This window comes from Oreochromis niloticus, linkage group LG4 (assembly GCF_001858045.2).
Source record: "Oreochromis niloticus isolate F11D_XX linkage group LG4, O_niloticus_UMD_NMBU, whole genome shotgun sequence".
In the NCBI taxonomy this organism is placed as follows: domain Eukaryota; kingdom Metazoa; phylum Chordata; class Actinopteri; order Cichliformes; family Cichlidae; genus Oreochromis; species Oreochromis niloticus.
In genome coordinates, this window is record NC_031969.2 from 33,000,150 (window position 1) to 33,021,782 (window position 21,633).

At 40.5% G+C, this 21,633-nt stretch overlaps 2 protein-coding genes across 2 annotated transcripts in view; both read left to right on the forward strand.

The window, feature by feature from the left end:
• Window positions 1–20,969, forward strand: LOC100696519 (transmembrane protease serine 9-like). The gene is made up of 12 exons (XM_019357596.1): window positions 1–90; window positions 3,078–3,098; window positions 3,290–3,449; window positions 3,629–3,897; window positions 4,492–4,631; window positions 4,717–5,017; window positions 10,568–10,588; window positions 10,778–10,933; window positions 13,144–13,155; window positions 19,357–19,620; window positions 20,235–20,380; window positions 20,465–20,969. Exons 1-12 carry the CDS (start codon window positions 21–23, stop codon window positions 20,954–20,956), a joined length of 2,052 nt encoding a protein of 683 aa, XP_019213141.1. The 5' UTR covers window positions 1–20; the 3' UTR covers window positions 20,957–20,969.
• Window positions 20,955–21,633, forward strand: part of LOC109201870 (serine protease 27-like) — a 20,433-nt gene continuing 19,754 nt past the window's right edge. Inside the window, exon 1 of the mRNA XM_019357591.1 lies at window positions 20,955–21,553. Coding sequence (XP_019213136.1) covers window positions 21,475–21,553 — 79 coding nt within the window. The 5' untranslated portion in view covers window positions 20,955–21,474. The remainder of the gene's footprint in view (window positions 21,554–21,633) is intronic.

Sequence of the window (21,633 nt, forward strand, 5' to 3'; positions counted from 1 at the left end):
GCCTCAGCAGGTCTGGAGGTATGGATCTTACAGCAATGGCTTTCTACAAAGTGATGTGTTTGGCTGCTGGGCTGATGCTCCTGACCCAAGGTAAGAGCTCTCTGCACACACCTGCATCAGGTATGATTCACAGGGCGAAAACACTCAGGAGCACATGGCTTCACTTTAAAGTGACACTGCAGGAAAAGGAGGACCGGTGTTGTGTTTTAGGTTCACCTTTATGTTGGTGATGAAAGCAAAAACACAGATTAATGTGAAAATCTGTTTGGTCTGGGAAGCAGCTGAGAGGCTGAACTGCTCTCCATCAATCAGCGTCTGTATCACAGTTATTAGACCTTTCAGTCTGTGGCACCAAGGCTGTGGAACAGTTTACCACCACAACTACATTTGGTTGGATTCTTTTAAAAAGCAGTTAGAAACTTTTCTGTTTAAAGAAGCATTTTGCTGATCTACATATTTTATACTCTTCACATTTTTAATTTACATTTAAACGTTTTACATTGTGTATAATGTCTATTGATTGTACTGTTTATTTTACTCTTTGTGTACAGCACTTTGTGACTGTCTTTCTGTGAAAAGTGCTTAATAAATACATTTTACATACGTACTTATTTTTTACTTTTAGAATCACAGTTAGATTTTAAAATATCATGCATAATAATATGGGTGCTATTAATCAGTAAGTTGTTGATGGTGTAAACCAAGTATTCATATTGCAAACTTTTTCATTTAAGTTTCTCTTTTCATGTCATTGCCTGTGATGAAGCAGCTGAAAGAAAAACTGATTGAAGTGTTTATTAACAGAACATTTTCTCTGTAATTTTGTTTTGTTTTTTCTGCTGCTTGTCCAGTAACAGCTTCTCTTTCTCACCCTTTGATGCATGGTCATCACATTTTTTGAAGAAAGATGTTTTGGGAAAAACGTGAATAATTTGAAGTGTCAGTTTATTGTGACGGCTGAAGGAGTGATGACAGGATCCTTCATTGTGGTTAAGGGCAGGAAGTGAGTCACTTACTGTGATGGCACCACATCTTGCTATGGTTGCAAAACTTTTGTGTTTTCTAAACATTGACTGACAAGATGACTTGCCAGAAGCAAAGTCCTAGAAATGTCCCAGAAAACCATTTTCTAATGACCCATGTAGTGTTTATGGAGGGTGAGGACTCTGACGGGGCCAACCTTGACATATGTTCAGCTGTAGAAATCAGTGGAGTTCTCCTTTAACATCCTGTCAGGTACTGCAGGAAGTAAGTAGCAGTATTAGTAGTACAACATGCAGCGTATGTACAGTATTTCTCTGTGTGGTTTCTGTCTGAGAGACAAATGTGATCGCTGGCAGATCATCAGTGTTTTCATCCTGCTGAGTCACACAGTAAGCTTAACTCAATTCAATTCAGTTCAATTTTATTTATACAGCGACAAATCACACCAACAGTCGCCTCAAGGAGCTTTATATTGTAAGGTAGACCCTACAATAATACATACAGAGAAAAACCCAACAATCATATGGCCCCCTTGAGCAAGCACTTTGGCGACAGTGGGAAGGAAAAACTCCCTTTTCACAGGAAGAAACCTCTGGCAGAACCAGGCTCAGGGAGGGGCGGGGCCATCTGCTGTGATTGGTTGGGGTGAGAGAAGGAAGACAGGATAAAAGTAGGGCTGTCAGCGTTAATCGAGCTACAAGCGATAACGCGTGGATGCTGTCCAGCACCACGCAAAGGGTGAACCGCGTTAACCTGTTAACGGAGACATGCCACGTTAACATGGTTTTGGTGTTAATGTTGACAGCCCTAGATAGAAGATGTGCTGTGGAAGAGAGAAAGAGATTAATAAGAAGTGTGATTGAGTGCAAAGAGGTCTATTAACACAAGTTGATTGAGAAAGGTGACTGAAATGGAAAAACTCTCCAGCCTACGTCTATTGCAGCATAATCCAGCCCTAACTATATGCTTTAGCAAAAAGGAAAGTTTGAAGCCTAATCTTGAAAGTAGAGATAGTGTCTGTCTCCCGAATCCAAACTGGAAGCTGGTTCCACAGAAGAGGGGCCTGAAAACTGAAGGCTCTGCCTCCCATTCTACTTTTAAATACTCTAGGAACAACAAGTAGGCCTGCAGAGCGAGAGCGAAGTGCTCTAATAGGATGATATGGTACTACAAGGGCATTAATGATAAGGTGGGGCCTGATTATCTAAAACCTTGTATGTGAGGAGCAGGATTTTGAATTCAATTCTGAAGCTGATCTGTGTGTTGACTATGACTGTTCTTACCATGCTTCGCCTTTGTTTATCTTGACCTGCCAGTTCGGGCCTTAACTAAAACTGTGACCGTGGTCTTCCATTTCCTCACTATGTTGCTCACAGTGGAAACTGACAGCTGAATTCTCTGAGATGGCTTTTTCTATCCTTCCCCTAAACCATGATGTTAAATAATCTTTGTTTTCAGGTCATTTGAGAGTTGTTTTAAAGCTCCCATGTTGCCAGACTTCAGAGAAGATGCAAAGCGGAGAAAAACTTGCAATTGGCCACCTTAATACCCTTCCTCATGATTGGATTCACCAGTGTATGTAGGTCAAGGGTCAATGAGCTGAGCTTACTAGACAAATTTTGTGTTCCAATAATTAGTGCTAAAGGTATTCAAATCAATAAAACGACAAGGGTGCCCAAATGTATGCAGCTGCCTAATGTAGTTTACGTGGTTGTTGAAATGAAAGCTTTAACCTGACATTCTGGGGTTTCTGGCAAAATACATTTATATTTAAAAATTGATTCAGGATTCAACTAATCCATAGCGAGTTATTCAAGCTAACATCGAAATTAATTCTCAAATCGATAATTGAAACCCTCCCCTAATGCTTATTTCTGCTGTAAAGTTTAAACATGGGAGTCTATGGGGATTGACTCACTGCTGCCTCTGCTGGATGTCAAAGGAACTGCAGGGATTGGCTTCATTTCTCAGAGCCTTGCTGATAGCTAACCACAGATAGTCAATTTTCCCACTACTATTACAGACAGTGAACTAACCACAAAACGATGAATAAAGATTTTTTGTTTTAAAATTCTTTGTTTTCTGTGTTTCAGAGTCTGAGTCACAGCTGGATGGTAAGATAAAGTTTCTTTGTGTAATGATTTACTTTTATCTGTAACAAATCTTTAAAGTTTCATATGAATATTAGTTTGTGAGTGAACTGTAGACTCCCAGGATCACTGTGTCCTCACTCAGCAGTTTGTAATGCTGAGAGTTTACAGCTCATACAGTAATGCTCACTCTGTGTTTCAATGTCTGTCTTCAGTTTGTGGTCAGGCTCCTCTGAACACCAGGATTGTGGGAGGACAGGAAGCGTCTCCCGGCAGCTGGCCCTGGCAGGTCAGTCTGCATATATCTGGGTCCTTCTGTGGAGGATCCCTCATTAACAGTCAGTGGGTGCTGACTGCTGCTCACTGCTTTAAAATGTGAGTAATGAGGCTGAAGCTGCACAATAAACAAGATTTAAAGAGATTATGAAACAGCTTAATCAGGGGGCTGAGGGTGTAACAGGATAAATATCTAACGGGGCAGGAAGTCAATAATATAATTTCTTTTTAGCCATCGTAATAACTGCATGCTGTTTTGTGTTCCTTGATGATCTCAGCACCGACCCGAGCGGGGTGACTGTTACTCTGGGCCGTCAGAGTCTACAGGGATCTAATCCCAATGCAGTGTCTCGGACAGTAACAAAGATCATTCCACATCCAAATTACAACTCTACGTCATTTAACAACGACATCTGCCTCCTGCAGCTCTCCTCACCGGTGACTTTCAACAACTACATTTCTCCCGTCTGCCTGGCAGCTTCAGACAGCACCTTCTACAGCGGTGTTAACAGCTGGGTCACCGGCTGGGGCAGGACTAAAGAAGGAGGTGGGTCATAAAGACACCTGATTGTTTTTAGAGAAATTATGACAATAATGCAGGAAACAATTTTGCTGTCTCAGAAATATTTAGAGCAATTAAATATTTCCATGAGGTTAAATCTGTGCAGAGTTCAAAACAAGAAAGAATGATTATGTGAATTAAACAGTCTGGAAGTGCAGCAAGCATGCTGAGTCTGCACGATGATGTAAGCTCAAAAAGATCCTTGGTTAAAAGAAAGTATACTTTCTGTGTATCTGACACTGCCCCCTGGTGGTATTAGACAGCTACTACATGTTGACGACCATCTACTGTCTGTGTGTCAAGTGTTTCTGTATCACGTTTAAAAACAGCAGCTGTTGTGCTTCATCTAAAATACTCAAATAACATAAAACAGGACAAGATGACAGAGTGACATCAAAGTCATGTGACTGTGTTCTGCAGAGAGCTTTAACCCCAGCAGACAAACATGTTTCCCATCTTTGTTTGCACACATGACTGCACTTTGTTTTTAGGTTTGGTGGAGCCGCCCTTTTGTTTGAAGGTTAATCAGTCACATGTCATTTATTGCAAACTGATATATTTATTTTACCCCTTCAACAGGCACTGTTTCACAAAACCTGATGGAGGTGGAGGTTCCTGTTGTGGGAAACAGACAGTGTAACTGTGACAATGGAGTGGGAACAATCACTGATAACATGATCTGTGCCGGGTTAAGTGCAGGAGGAAAGGACTCCTGTCAGGTGATTGTTGTTACCTGTGTTTGGCACATTTTACCTTCTATAGTTTCTTCTCCTCAGCTAACAGTAAATGTTTCTGCTCTCAAAGGGGGATTCAGGAGGTCCAGTGGTGAGCAAGGAGAACGGTCGCTGGATTCAGGCGGGAGTCGTCAGTTTTGGGAAAGGTTGCGCCAGGCCGAATCTTCCAGGAGTCTACGCCAGAGTATCCCAGTACCAGACCTGGATCAACAGCCAGATCTCCTCCAACCAGCCGGGCTTCATGACGTTCACGTCCACTGGGACCGACAGTGACCTCAGTGTCACCTGCACAGGACTGCCACCAGTGCCAACCACCACCCCTACAACCATCACCACTACTACTACCACTTTGCCTCCAACCACTTCCCAACGTGAGTTTCAATTCAATTCAATTCAATTTTATTTATTTAGCGCCAAATAATAACAAAAGTCACCTCAATGCGCTTCATAGATACAGAGAAAAACCCGACAATCATATGACCCCCTATGAGCAAGCACTTTGGCGACATTGGGAAGGAAAACCTCCCTTTTAACAGGAAGAAACCTCCGGCAGAACCAGGCTCAGGGAGGGGCGGGGCCATCTGCTGTGATTGGTTGGGGTGAGAGAAGGAAAACAGGATAAAGACATGCTGTGGAAGAGAGACAGAGATTAATAACAGATATGATTCGATGCAGAGAGGTCTATTAACACATAGTGAGTGAGAAAGGTGACTGGAAAGGAAAAACTCAATGCATCATGGGAATCCCCGGCAGCCTACGTCTATTGCAGCATAACTAAGGGAGGATTCAGGGTCACCTGGTCCAGCCCTAACTATATGCTTTAGCAAAAAGGAAAGTTTGAAGCCTAATCTTGAAAGTAGAGATAGTGTCTGTCTCCTGAATCCAAACTGGAAGCTGGTTCCACAGAAGAGGGGCCTGAAAACTGAAGGCTCTGCCTCCCATTCTACTTTTAAATACTCTAGGAACAACAAGTAAGCCTGCAGTGTGAGAGCGAAGTGCTCTAATAGGGTGATATGGTACTACAAGGTCATTAACATAAGATGGGGCCTGATTATTTAAGACCTTGTATGTGAGGAGCAGGATTTTGAATTCTAGATTTAACAGGAAGCCAATGAAGGGAAGCCAAAACAGGAGAAATCTACTCTCTCTTTCTAGTCCCTGTCAGGACTCTTGCTGCAGCATTTTGGATCAGCTGAAGACTTTTCAGCGAGTTTTTAGGACATCCTGATAATAATGGATTACAGTAGTCCAGCCTGGAAGTAATAAATGCATGAACTAGTTTTTCAGCGTCACTCTGAGACAGGATATTTCTAATTTTAGAGATGTTGTGCAAATGGAAAAAAGCAGTCCTACATATTTGTTTAATATGTGCATTGAAGGACATGTCCTGGTCAAAAATGACTCCAAGGTTCCTCACAGCATTACTGGAGGCCAAGGTAATGCCATCCAGAGTAAGAATCTGGTTAGATACCATATTTCTAAGATTTTCAGGGCCGAGTACAATAACCTCAGTTTGATCTGAATTAAGAAGCAGAAAGTTAGCAGCCATCCAGGTCTTTATGTCTTTAAGACATTCCTGCAGTTTAACTAATTGGTGTGTGTTACCTGGCTTCATGGATAGATAGAGCTGCGTGTCATCTGCATAGCAGTGAAAATTTATGCTATGTCTTCTAATGATGCTGCCTAAGGGAAGCATGTATAATGTAAACAGAATTGGTCCTAGCACTGAACCCTGTGGAACACCATAATTGACCTTAGTGTGTGAAGAGGACTCTCCATTTACATGTACAAATTGGAGTCTATTAGATAGATATGATACAAACCACTGCAGCGCAGTACCTGTAATACCTACAGCATATTCTAATCGCTCTAATGGGATATTATGGTCAACATTATCAAATGCAGCACTAAGGTCTAGCAGGACAAGCACAGAGATGAGTCCACTGTCAGAGGTCATAAGAAGATCATTTGTAACCAGTGTTGGTCAAGTTACTTGAAAAAAGTAATCAGTAACTAATTACTGATTACTTCCCCCCAAAAGTAATCCCGTTACTTTACTGATTACTTATTTTCAAAAGTAATTAATTACTTAGTTACTTAGTTACTTTTTAAAAACACAATTTACAACCTGAATAGGTGATAAAGCGATAGATCTTTCAGCTCAATTCTACTTTTTCTGCATAATCCATCATACAAAATGTAATCAAATGGAAATGTCTCTTTTTAAAACTTGTTTTATTAGTTTTAATCTTTTAACTTTATGCATCAAGCAAAAACTTAATTATATGCAACATTCTCTGACTGGAAGAAATTTGTTTAACATTTAAACCTATTTTCTGCACATTCCAGCACATAAAATAAAATATGTTTTTGCGTTTACACTCACTCTTTCAAATAGATGCAAGTAAAACACAGCAGAAAATAAATAAAGTCAAAGGCTAGTTGCTCTATTTTCACCTGTAAAGCAGGACTGGGGTAGGCGGAGGTTTACCCTGGTGCAGGTGTGCCACAGCGGTCAGTTGAAGACTCCGCGAGTTTCTCTGTGAACTTCCCATTACAGTCGTAGTGCACTCGGCGCTTGCTTGGAAGTTAAGGGGGGTTTTTTTCGCTGTAAAAAGTTTTCTTCCCACGCACAACGGACACTAATGTTTTTGTCACTTTTTATGGAATCAAACTCAAAATAAGGTCAGTACTTCCACGCTTTAAAGGCTGCACGCTCATACTCTCTCCCGTACTTGATATATTATCCATTGTTGATCTGCAGACAGCTGTTGTCACGAACGTCGCACTCGCTTACGTCACTGTCATGAGACGTTCTCGCAAAAACTCACGGTTTTAGTAACACAGTAACGCAGCGTTCCTACGTGAAGGTAACGGTAATCTAATTACCGTTTTTGCAATAGTAATCCCTTACATTACTCGTTACTTGAAAAAGTAATCGGATTACAGTAACGCGTTACAAGTAACTAGCCTTTGACTTTACAAGTAACGCGTTACTGCCCATCTCTGTTTGTAACCTTCACTAAAGCTGTTTCTGTGCTGTGATGAGCTCTGAAACCTGACTGAAACTCTTCAAATAAGCCATTCCTCTGCAGATGATCTGTTAGCTGTTTGACAACTACTCTTTCAAGGATGTTTGATATGAAAGGAAGGTTGGAGATTGGCCTATAATTAGCTAAGACAGCTGGGTCTAGAGATGCTTTTTAAGTAAGGGTTTAACTACAGCCACCTTGAAGGCCTGTGGTACATAGCCGATTATTAGAGATAGGTTGATCATATTTAAGATCGAAGCATTAATTAATGGCAGGACTTCTTTGAGCAGATTTGTAGGAATGGGGTCTAAAAGACACGTTGATGGTTTGGAGGAATTAATTATTGAAGTTAACTCAGAAAGATCAATTGGAGAAAAAGAGTCTAACTTAATATCGATGGTACTAAAAGTAGCTGTAGATAATATTACATCTGTGGGATGATTATTGGCAATTTTTTATCTAATGATAAAAATTTTATTTGTGAAGAAGTTCATGAAGTCATTACTGGTTAACGTTAAAGGGATGGTTGGCTCAGTAGAGCTCTGACTGTTTGTCAGCCTGGCTACAGTGCTGAAGAGAAACCTGGGGTTGTTCTTATTTTCTTCAATCAGTGACGAATAGTAAGATGTTCTGGCTTTGCGGAGGGCTTTCTTATAAAGCAGCAAACTATTTCTCCAGGCTAAATGATGATCCTCTAAATTTGTGACACGCCATTTCCTCTCCAGCTTATGGGTTATCTGCTTTAGGCTACGTGTTTGAGAATTATACCACGGAGTCAGGGACTTTGGATTTGAGGCCTTAGTTTTCACAGGAGCTACAGTATCCAGAGTCGTACGTAGTGAGAAGGTAAAATTATTAACAAGATAATCGACCTCTGTTGGAGTAGCGTTCAGATAGCTGCTCTGCTCTATGTTGGTACAGGGCATTGAAGATGATAACAGTGGGTGGATTATATTCTTAAACTTAGTTACAGCACTTTCAGAAAGACATCTACTTTGATAAAGTCTACTCTCCACTGCTGTGTAATCAATTATTGTAAATGTAAATGTATGCCTGCTTTCTCCAGCTGCTGTCTTCACTACATGAATCAATCTAATGGCATCTGAAAAAGAAACAGAAAGGATTATTTTTAATTTCCTCCAACAGTAAAAGTTTATTTTATAAATATTTCTCAATAAAATTAAAGCTACTCCGTCATTATTTAGTGACATTAAGTGTCGACTTTCATATTTAGTAAATATTTTAGATCTGCTTTCGTAATCATATCTCAGTCTGCACAATGTGGACTGAAATGTTGTATCACTTTAATTAAAATTTAAAAAATATATTTAAGGGGAAAGATGGTTGGCTTATTTCTTTAATTCAGTCATTCACGGGATTATTAGCTGCAGCTTTAACCAGCTGAGATGTTTCTACAAGATGTTTGATCTCTGAGCTTTGGAGAAGTTTTTTAAATGAAAAGTGGGACGGCAATGCGCAGCAGTTTGTTGTGCCAGTTGAAGATGTGATAATAAGTTTCATCCGTCACAGCTCCGTGCATGAAGTGCGTTAGATTCTGAGAAGGTGCCGCATCGTTTGTGCCCAAACTGATTCAGAAGGTAAATCAGAAATATGAGGAAAGACCTTTTCTATCAAATGATGGAGTACTTATGGAGGGTGGAAAATGAAAATACCACGTGCAGCCCAGACCAATACACACACACAGATCAGGAAACTCTTTCGAGACAAACAGCACGATAACAATCCTCTCAGAAATGGAGATAAAACCAGTCTATGGAACGAAAACAATAACAGTGTAAAAGGTAACCCCGCACACATACACACAGACACACACACACACAAACTTCCTACAAAGATTGTGTTTAACAGATGGATGAAGCTGCCCACTGGCGTCATTGGCTGCTTTGCTCGGTCAATGATTATTTGGAATTATTGGAATGGAGTCCAGTGGGTGGCGTCATCCGTCTGTTAATGAAGAAATACCATCGATGTAAAACTAAATGAATAAACAACACATACAGTACATATGTCTGTGAAGGTTCTCAGTCATCCAGGTCATCGTAGTCAAAGGAGTTTGCAAAGAAAAGCGTCTGGACTTCTTTAAGTTGCTTGAAGACGTTTCACCTCTCATCCGAGAAGCTTCTTCAGTTCTAAGGTCAAATGGCCGAGAGTCCCAGATTTAAACCCAGTGGGAGTATCCCCCCCAAACAGGGACAAAGGACCCCCTGGTGATCCTCTAATCACATGAGCCAAGGTGTGAAAGCGGGTGTGGGACCTAATCAGCCAGGGTTTCAGGTGAGCTCATTGTGAAACCTGGCCCCACCTTGTCATGTGAATTCCTGTGGTCAGATGGGCCAGGATGTGAGTGGGCGTTAAGGGAACTCAAAACTGGATTATAGATGGCAGACAGTTGGTGTCGTAAACCACCGCCTCTGTTCAAAGATGGTCGCTCACAGTGGACATAGATGGCCTCTTTCACTCCTCTTTCAAACCATCTGTCCTCAACTTAAAGAAGTCCAGACGCTTTTCTTTGCAAATTCCTTTGACCATACAGTACATATAAATATATATGAATATATATACAAGCTGAAAAATTTCCAAAATACAATTCAATAAATTAATGGGTGGCAGCATAAACAAAGCTGGTCACATAATCAAGATTTTAAAGGGTCTGTTAGTAAAGTCACCTCACAGCAGCCGCGTCATTGATCAGATGATGTCATTAAAATTCTCCAACATGGGGACTGACTCACTGCTGGAGCCTCTGCTGGATGCTTATAGCTAACCATAGACCATCAACTTTCCCACTATTATTAAAGACAGTGAACTTATCACAGACAAATGAATGGAGATTTTTTGTTTAAACATTGCTTGTTTTCTGTGTTTCAGAGTCTGAGTCACAGCTGGATGGTAAGATGAAGTTTCTTGGTGTAATGATTTAGTTTTATGTGTAATAAATCTTTAGTTTCATATGAATATTAGTTTGTGAGTGAACTGTAGACTCCCAGGATCACTGTGTCCTCACTCAGCAGTTTGTAATGCTGAGAGTTTACAGCTCATACAGTAATGCTCACTCTGTGTTTTCATGTCTGTCTTCAGTTTGTGGTCAGCCAAAGCTCAACACCAGGATTGTAGGAGGACAGGTGGCCCCCGATGGCAGCTGGCCCTGGCAGGTCAGTCTGCAAAGATCTGGGTTCCACTTCTGTGGAGGATCCCTCATTAACAGTCAGTGGGTGCTGACTGCTGCTCACTGCTGTCAAACGTGAGTAATGAGGCTGAAGCTGCACACTAAACATGATTTAAAGACACTGATAAAGGTGCTTCTCTGGGGGCTCAGGGGGGTAAAAGAACAAATATTTACATTTATATATACATAATCTTTAAATGTTTCTTCATTTTCTGTGTTAAACACATTTAGTTTTAATGTAATGAAATGTGGCATGAAAATAAAATTATCATTCTCAAATATTTGACAGGACAGGAAGTCAAACTTTATATATGTTTTCATGTTTCTAACAATCACAATAACTGCACTGTTTGTGTCTCTCCTGATGATCTCAGCAGTGCTGTTGTTAGGGTTCAATGTTGAGAGAAGAATCCATAAATAACCACAGATCCCGGCGTGTGCAATTTAGACGGCATTTTAATGAACACGTGTGAGTTCAACAACCCAATCAGTGTTGAACTGTCTTTATCATATTCAGACAACTGTTTTATAGGGTTAAGATAGTACAGCCCCCTTTCCTGTTACTAGGCAGATTTAAACAAAGCATACGTCAGCCTAAACCACAATGACTTTTAACATAGAACATCATCTTCGTGTCGACGGCTGATGCTTCCTGTCTCCATCCTGCCCAGGCTTATCTTCCTGGACATCAGGTCGTGGAACAGACTAACACGTACACCTCGACTTTGCAGCCATAGCAAAACGTATTTCAACTCTTGCCTACTAAATGAGTCTCTCTAATTTGTGTGTGCGTGCACGTGCAGGGGCGCGTGCACGCTGTGTACTGCGTACGTGTCTGGATGTGTATGTCTCGCCCTTAAATGCTTTCTTTGCTTTCAGTTTCACTTCTGCACCAGCCTGCAACTTCAAAGACATATAACTTCCTGTCCCTGCAGTCTACACAGAAACACTGAGATCATAGCAGCATTAGAAAAGCATTTAAAATTATATATTCAACTCAACAGTTCGACGTGGTTATAACTGGACTTGTAATAAAGACTGATATAATACCAATATATTTGAACATCTGAATGCATCTGTGAAAGCAACATCACTATTAACCTGAAACGGTAATGATGATTATCAAAATAGCAGCAACTAATAGCAGGAAAATATTTCTATTCCTCTCAATCCCCTCTCTTGGTGACCCTTAAAAAGGGTCACCATACACTTATAACATTACTCTGACCCTCTCTAGAAATGCCAGCTCCCCCTAAGAACACTCCATGGGTAAAGTCAGGTTCGTCCTTGGTCCCTCTCTCGTGGAAATCTTCTCCTGTAAAGGATAGAAAACACTTTCTCCCTACTACGGCTCTCCTACCTTATGTCCCTCAATTGTTCTCTTTATTCAAAAGCCTGAACCTAATTATGTTTTGACTTTTATTTTTATATCTTAATCAACCATACTCAGCATTTGTAAAACTCTTAAAAGCACTGCTTGCACGTCTCTGCAGGCTTCCTGTTGGTTCCTTATCTGATCACCCACATCCTGTGCACAAAACTGTCACTGCTGCAAGGGCCTCTCATCTAAAGTCACCTATCACAAGAAAATGTATCAAGAAAATCATCATAATGGCTTATTCTACTAAAAGGATAATAAAAAACAACCACTTTAATCATTACGTGTAAACACATAGTTAATTGCTCCTAGATAAACTTCATCATAGCTAAAAGCTGAACTCTAACTGTATTTTGAACTCCCATTTCCTGGGTGATAACCTGTTTGAATATATCATTTCATTTCATTTTGCTGCTCTTAATGTAATGACTCCTTCTAACTTATACTTTATCAGACTTAACCAAAATATATAAGCTTTCTCCCTTTGCTTCTGTTTTAAACAAAAACTTGGTCACTTCAACAAGCATTTGTTATTCTGTAACTGCATTTTATATAAGAGGACTAAGTTAGAGCTGCATGTGTTATCTCAATATTTTACATGTCACACAGTTTAGTTACAAGCGAAACTCCTATTCAGTTAAATGCTAAATGGATTTCAGGCCTTTTGCCTGGAATCAATACTGTCATGTGTCTTAAGAACTCCATATGTCTGTAAGCGTGTGCAATCCTTCAATAACTCAGGTCATTCTCACAGTAGATTGGCTAATCATTAACGCTAACCAAAAGTTTGTGACCCTCAAGAGACGACTCTCTGAGCCACAACTCCGTTAAAGGCACAAAAATGCAATGTGTATAAAAAATCATTTCTACATATATAATCTCCAATATTATTCACTTGAGTCAGCGAGACTTTTAACATCCTCATAAAAGCTCTCCTCTACCCTAGAAATAAATCTATTTAATATCTGTTTCTAAAGCCTACATTATAACAACTTATCCTAAAAATCAAAAAGAAATCCCACATTTTCTACTCATCAAATGTTCACTATTTTCCCCAAAGCATATCCTTTATTCCCACAATTTCCCTCTAAATTTGGTGTACAACCTCTTATTAACACCAGCAATTTATCTTCTAAACAGAATTCAATTCATTTTACTCCTTTCTTTAGAATTAACAATCTCTGCCTCAGTTTTACCATATCTAAATTATCAAACAACCCCAATAGTTATAAAATCATACTAAAACCCATTTCAAATTAAATCTTAAACCCCTCTCTTTTTGACACATCTCATGTGGCAAAAAACTCAAAATGCTCCACCCAAGCTTAACCAATTAAAAGGAAAAAAGGTTAGTCATTTCATTTCTCAGAACAGCTCAGCAATTCTCCTCTCCGGTGTTTTGCTCCAGCCCTGAAAACCTGTGTTTAAGGAACAAAATCAATTAAATTATTATGTCAAATCTTCTCAAAATCGTTGCTCCATCGAACTCTGGATCCTTGGAATTTCCTGAAAACAAAACCTGTGTGTTAACCAGAACTTCACATTTCATACTCAATTTCCCCACTTATGATCCAACCTGTGTTATAACACAAAATAAACTTAAACAGAACAGTTAGTAATCATGTGTCACCTCAGTTCATGGTAACTTGAGTTACATCAATGTTTCCCTTTTAGCATTTAGCATTCTATAATGTAATAACATAATCCAACCCCAGTAAATAATTACCTCAAAGCAAACATCAATATCCCAACATCAGCACCCCCTTATTTAAGTCTCCCCCTTGTCCTTTCATTTATTTCCCCCCTTGGTCCCCTCACTCGCATTCACTCACATGCATTCACACATGATATTTTTTTGCTGATACTGCAGCCTTCTGCGCACGTCATCAGATGCTCCACATCAGCAAAATGAGCTCAATCCTTTGTTTTATTTCGTTTTCCTTTTTAGGAAAATAGTTCTCTATACTTTTGACTGGATTGACACGCTGCAATCATTTTTAGACAGAGACTTGCCGCCACTCAGTCTCTGATTGTAATCAATTATAATTCTGTAAAGCCCACCTGATTTTCGTACTTGGTAATTTTGTCAACGCCGTCCGTTCACTGTCTTCCAGGCCTGCTTAGAACAAAAATGAAAAAGAGAGCTGATTATTAGCTCATCAAAGTACAAACAAAATCACCTGACAGGTTTTTTCCTGAGTGCACTTACTACTACAAAAAATTTTTTGGGGCCCCTCTCAGACATATCCATGTCTTAATCAAACACCCTCTCTGGAAATAAAACAACAGCCTCCAAAATCTGGAACAATCTTAAATTTCACCCGTTCAACACACCGAAAACCTCGTCAAAAGATCAAAGACCGTTTGCACAATGTCTCCCTTCCTCACTTTGCCATGTGTTCATTCAGCATAAGATCTAAACCAATTTCAACAACGTATCATCCTTAAATTATAAATTTCCTGTCCAAATCTGCCCCTCTGAACAGACCTGACCACCGTAATCAAATATCCTGATACTTTACCATTATATATTTCGCCAAATACTCTTCAACAGCCACCGCTCTCTCTTGAACTGAAAGCCTCCGACACACACGCACACAGGAAGTGTCTCTGCTCCAGCTAATTTGCATAGACACACAGCTCAACAGCCAACTTAACAAGAGGAATACATATTTAAACCTTATCACATTATTGAATTATTTTCATTTTCTTTCTATACTAATCACTTACTTTGATCAATCAGTGCAAGAGCACTCCTGAGTCACTCTTATAAACACTTTTCTTTTGTTTTTTCCATCTATTTTAAATCTTTCCATCAATTGTATTAACCATTCACACCATTCTCTCACTCATACAAGCAGCAAGCAGATCTTCATTGCATATGCTTATGTTCTTAGCCAGGTTTTAATCAATGTCTCTATGCATCAAGCTTTGATTAGACAAGCTTCATGAGCTTGTCTTTGTACGGTTAATACATTTTCTGTTTGTGTGTGGTATTTTGCATCTATGGCTTCGCAGTCTGTCAGACACCTTTCCAACCCTCCAGTTAAACAGTCAGTTTTCTCCTTCCCCGAATTACTAACCCTCTGTTTTGATTTCCCACCTTAAATAAAGCACTCCTAGTCTTCAGCCAGGAGCTAGGGCCTGTTTTCCAGGTTCATGGACACATGATTCTGTGAACAATTCAACCAGAAACTTGCCTTAACTTATCCATTGATGTTAACCTACAATTTCCTTCTGACTGGTGCATCTGGAGAGTTGGTCCAGGTCTGCTTTACTCCTGAAAATAACAAAACTAAGACATTTTCATTATTACCACAAGTGCTTAAATGACCCATTTCTCTGTCTCTGGTCAGAAATACCAATTATGCCATGCATGTAAGCGTGTTCTTCCTTGCATTTTATGTTAATTGGGTGTAAACTGCTTCTTCATTAAATTAATTCATTGAGTTCTTCGTTGCCTTGCGATGTATTCATGTTAATGTACTCTACGTGTAAGCTGTTTCTTCATTGCATCCTATATATTCATATTTAATTTATGCATTTCACCACTGAGCTTTAGATTCAAACTATCTCACTTCTGATTCATTTCAAAAATAATCTCATATGTAACAATTTGTATGTGTGTTTTCTATTCATTAAGGTAATGACAATTATTTTCGTTCATTATTCTCACCTTTTCTAATGTTTACCTCTTTGTTATGCTGTGGTGGACATCCCTAAACAGTCACGAGTTCAGGTTTCAATTTTCAGTCCAATTATCTCGCAGTCAAACTCGTCCAGCTTCATCTCTCACCGGTCTCTTTTTCATTCACAGTGTCCTGTTCGTGCTTCAAAGCTCCAGCAAACACAGTCTCAACTCAGCTGTTGTCTTCTTCTCTGTTTCTTTACAGTCTTTCTTTTAGATTAAGTCCCAGCATGGCAAAATATCACTCAATGTCCAGTGCTCTTCCACAATTCTTTATCCCACTGTTCAACTGCCCAGCCTGTATTTTCACAGTACATGTTGCATTACTCTTACATGCTGCTGCTGGTCGTCAGTCGTCATCAGTGTTAATGGATCAGTGGCACTGACGTTTGCCTGCTGTATTCAAGTCCACGATGTTCTGTCGGTCTTCATCAGGCGATTGACTGTCCTTGACTGTCCTTTGAGTTTCTTCTCAGTTTCAGGGACAAAGTGAGAGATCAAGCTGCACAATTTCGAGCCAAAGACTGGCTTATTTTCTCCCAATTCTGTTAATCTGCTCTTCTGCTGCTGAACTCAAGGTTGCAAAGTTGAAAGACGCCCACCTGTATTGACACACTAAAGCATATAATTAGTATTATATTCATTTTTTCTTAAAGGCTTCATTTGCTTCATGGGCCTCATCTGTCTCTCTGTGTTCTCTCTGTACACACTCAGTTCCTTTTATGGGCATGCAGAGTTCCTGTTCACTATTTCCTGTTCTCTGCAGAGTCTGTCTCTCTTTATATTTATAGTCTAAAAACCCTCTTTAATTCTACTAAATCTTGATCTAAAAAACAATACACCTTCATTTCACTCACACACATTTAAATAGAGCTCTTTCAAACATCAGGACAATCAACACTCCTTCTCACACAGGACCATTCTTTAGGTCAGTTTTATAGCATCAGTCACCCAATAATCTCTTAACTGGGTTTCCCAAGTGTATATACTTATGTGTTTTCAATCGGAAAAAATAAACTCAACCTGTCATAACATCTCTCATAGATTTCTTGAATTAAAAGCACTTTCAAACTTTAAAACATCCTACTTTTCATCACAAAAGAAATATATTTCATACCCACTTTTAAATGTTTCTAACCTCTTTCAGACGCCATGACTCGTCTCACACACCCTGCCTTTTCTCTCACTCAGAGAACTCACGCAGAGTCACTCCAATCAAATACTGACAGCCTTCACACAGTTAAAATCACACAAAATACGCTTTCATACGAGTATTTTGGACATGCCTTCCATAATCAGAAAGAGCAAGTCAAAAGAAAAAAGAAAAAGAAAACTGAAACCTCTCATCGTCTCACAGCTTCTCCCCACACACACATAACTGAAAAATAAAACACACCAACATTTATGGCTCACGAAATATACATCTATCAAAATTCAGTCATTTACTATACATCCACACTAATATATTCAAACTGTATTTACACTCTCATAATAAGCAAAACCAACCTCTTATATACAGGCATTTAGCAAAAAGCTCAATTCTGTCGAAACTGAAACCACCCTCTCTGCGCGTCCCCGCTGCTCATTTGCATTTACACACACCATCAGTGCACATCCGGCTGTGCATTACTGACACAGAGACTGATCCTACTCATAGATCTCATATTTTATATTACAGACGTCTTTAATTACAACTGCACAGATTTTAGGCCTCTTAAATCCTACGAAGTTTAGACAAATTTATCCATAACGGTCCGACCGATAAAGTCCCTGACTTTTTTGCGACCAATTTTAGCCAGTATTCCGTCCCTGACGGTGGCCCGATTGCTAATACCCTAACCAAATTTATCGTAGCCAAAAAAGCGCAAATAGGAGACTCTAACTCCTAGCAATTTCGGAGGTTCCCAAGTTCTCCCCCGCTGTCGACGGTACTATCCCTACTCTTCAGGGTAGGCCAAGGGTCAGCGTCCTGCCCAGGTGCAAGCGTTACCAAGGAGAAAAATGCGCTTCTTAAGGGTCCCAGACTCCTCGTCCTAAAGTAATTTTAGAATAATTTGAAACAACAATCTACACCCAAAACAGGATTAAGATTAAGGACAACCCTCAACAGTTTTGGAGATTCCCGAGTCCTCCTCGAATGTTGCCCGAAACTATCCCTAGTCGCCGCTAGGTGAAGGATAGATTTCTCTATCCAGCAGGGAGCGTCACCTCCGAGAAAGTTCTTAAGGGTTGCATAACCAATGGGACTTGAACCCACACAATGACCAAATTCCCTATCATTCTAAGAGTTCACTTAGCAGTCCAACTGCTTTAATTCTCTTTTCATTCCTTTATTCTCATTACTCAGTACTGTCACTTATACTTCCTTATCATTACTTCAACCGGTAAACTTCATCAAAATTTCGCCAAAATTAAAAAACAGACATTCACCAGTAATTTTCAGTGAGTAGACTTTAATTTGACATGTCCAATCTAGCACATTTTGGAAAATTCAACAGGTATGTGCCTTACCTTTGTTTAAGCCGGCTTGTCTCTCACTTAAGACCACTGACTCGTATCTGCCCATCTAATCACCACAGACCCTGGATCTCTCCATCTACACCAAAATTCCCTCTCTCCCCGGAACGAGCCCCCAAATGTTAGGGTTCAATGTTGAGAGAAGAATCCATAAATAACCACAGATCCCGGCGTGTGCAATTTAGACGGCATTTTAATGAACACATGTGTGAGTTCAACAACCCAATCAGTGTTGAACTGTCTTTATCATATTCAGACAACTGTTTTATAGGGTTAAGATAGTACAGCCCCCTTTCCTGTTACTAGGCAGATTTAAACAAAGCATACGTCAGCCTAAACCACAATGACTTTTAACATAGAACATCATCTTCGTGTCGACGGCTGATGCTTCCTGTCTCCATCCTGCCCAGGCTTATCTTCCTGGACATCAGGTCCTGGAACAGACTAACACGTACACCTCGACTTTGCAGCCATAGCAAAACGTATTTCAACTCTTGCCTACTAAATGAGTCTCTCTAATTTGTGTGTGCGTGCACGTGCAGGGGCGCGTGCACGCTGTGTACTGCGTACGTGTCTGGATGTGTATGTCTCACCCTTAAATGCTTTCTTTGCTTTCAGTTTCACTTCTGCACCAGCCTGCAACTTCAAAGACATATAACTTCCTGTCCCTGCAGTCTACACAGAAACACTGAGATCATAGCAGCATTAGAAAAGCATTTAAAATTATATATTCAACTCAACAGTTCGACGTGGTTATAACTGGACTTGTAATAAAGACTGATATAATACCAATATATTTGAACATCTGAATGCATCTGTGAAAGCAACATCACTATTAACCTGAAACGGTAATGATGATTATCAAAATAGCAGCAACTAATAGCAGGAAAATATTTCTATTCCTCTCACTGTAAATGGTTTGACTATGAATCTGGGCCGTCAGAGTCTACAGGGATCTAATCCCAATGCAGTGTCTCGGACAGTAACACAGATCATCAAACGTCCAAACTACAACTCTGGTACCAATGACAACGACATCTGCCTCCTGCAGCTCTCCTCACCGGTGAATTTCACCAGCTACATTTCTCCCGTCTGCCTGGCAGCTTCCGACAGCACCTTCTACAGCGGTGTTAACAGCTGGGTCACCGGCTGGGGCAACACTGGAGAAGGAGGTGGGTCACTGGTTAGACATGATTAACATTGTCTGAGGATCCCTTTCGTTCTGAGGATGACAGGAAACAAACAGCTTCTCCAAAGTATCCATAAAGGAGGCCTTTGTCTGCTTATTTCATGATTCTGTTGCTGAAGAGAAGCCTAAATAAGTTTCAGAAACTATGATTTATGAATTTATAGAAAAGACACCAAATTTCTGAGCCAACCTCAAAGGAAATGTTTGTAAAAAAGAAACTGGCCTCATTTAGTTTCGTTTTTGATGATAAACCTGTGCACGTGGAGGGGAAACAGACTTTATAAACACTAAAACATGGATTGAAATATTTGGGAAATGTCTTCAGCATCAAATACAGAGATACAAACAGAACATCAAAAACACTTTAAAGAACTGTTTGAGCATTTTTTTTTAACTTTTAATCAGATTTGTCTGGTGGTTTAATATATACAGCTAGCTGTCTTGTGACCACTGAAAGTGGGAAATCTTTTGAGCTAAAAATGTTCACCACCAGAATAAATGCCACAAAGTGGAACGATGCTTTGATTACTGTTGTGGTTTGTACCTTTAATCTGTCACACGCTGTTTATTAAACAGATTTTTTTTTTACCCCTTCAGTGTCGCTTCCTTCTCCACAAAACCTGATGGAGGTGGAGGTTCCTGTTGTTGGAAACAGACAGTGTAACTGTAACTATGGAGTGGGAAGAATCACTGACAACATGATCTGTGCCGGGTTAAGTGCAGGAGGAAAGGACTCCTGTCAGGTGATTGTTGTTACCTGTTTGGCACATTTTCACCTTCTACAGTTTCTTCTCCTCAGCTAACAGTAAATGTTTCTGCTCTCAAAGGGGGATTCAGGAGGTCCAATGGTGAGCAAGCAGAACGGTCGCTGGATTCAGGCGGGAGTCGTCAGTTTTGGGGAAGGTTGTGCCAGGCCGAATCTTCCAGGAGTCTACACCAGAGTATCCCAGTACCAGACCTGGATCAACAGCCAGATCTCCTCCAACCAACCGGGCTTCATGACGTTCACGTCCACTGGGACCAACAGTGACCTCAGTGTCAACTGCACAGGACTGCCTCCAGTGCCAACCACCACCCCTACAACTACCACCACTACAACCACCACCACTTCTACAACCACCACCACTCCTACAACCACCATCCCTACAACCACCACCACTCCTACAACCACCACCCCTAAAACTACCACCACCCCTCTAAAAACCACGCCTAAAACAACCACTACCAAAACATCCACCCCCACTCCAACCACCACTAAAAAAACAACCACCACCACCCCTAAAACAACCACCACCCCTAAAACTACCACCACCCTCTAAAAACCACGCCTAAAACAACCACTACCAAAACAACCACCACCCCTCGAACCACCACTAAAAAAACAACCACCACCACCCCTAAAACAACCACCACCCCTAAAACTACCACCACCCCTCTAAAAACCACGCCTAAAACAACCACTACCAAAACATCCACCACCACTCCAACCACCACCCCTAAAACAACCACGACGCCTAAAACTACCACCACCCCTCGAAACACCACCCCTAAAACAACCACCACCCCGAAAACTACCAACAACCCTCCAAAAACCTCCCCTAAAACAACCACCACCCCTACATTCACCACCACTCCAACCACCACCCCTAAAACTACCACCACTCCTCCAAACACGACCCCTAAAACAACCACTACCCCTATAACCACCACCCCTCCAACCACCACTAAAAAAACAACCACCACCACCCCTAAAACTACCACCACCTCTCCAACCACAACCCCTAAAACTACCACTATAGCAAATGTAAACCCTAATAACCCTAAACATGACACAAATATGCAAGCCTACATCACAAATACTGCTACAACAATCATAATCCCTGCCACAGCCACCCTGCTTCCAACCACTCCCCAGTGTAAGTGCCCATCATGGCAACACTTTATTAAAGAAAACAGTCTAAATTTTACTCTAGTATGAACTGATGGGTTTATTTGG

Bases quoted from the DNA above. Each gene is read 5' to 3' on its own strand.
- LOC100696519 (XM_019357596.1), top strand. From the start codon at position 21: ATGGATCTTACAGCAATGGCTTTCTACAAAGTGATGTGTTTGGCTGCT. The intron at 10,589-10,777 runs GTAAGATGAAGT...GTCTGTCTTCAG, and splicing joins GTCTGAGTCACAGCTGGATG to TTTGTGGTCAGCCAAAGCTC. The intron at 19,621-20,234 runs GTGGGTCACTGG...TTACCCCTTCAG, and splicing joins GGGCAACACTGGAGAAGGAG to TGTCGCTTCCTTCTCCACAA.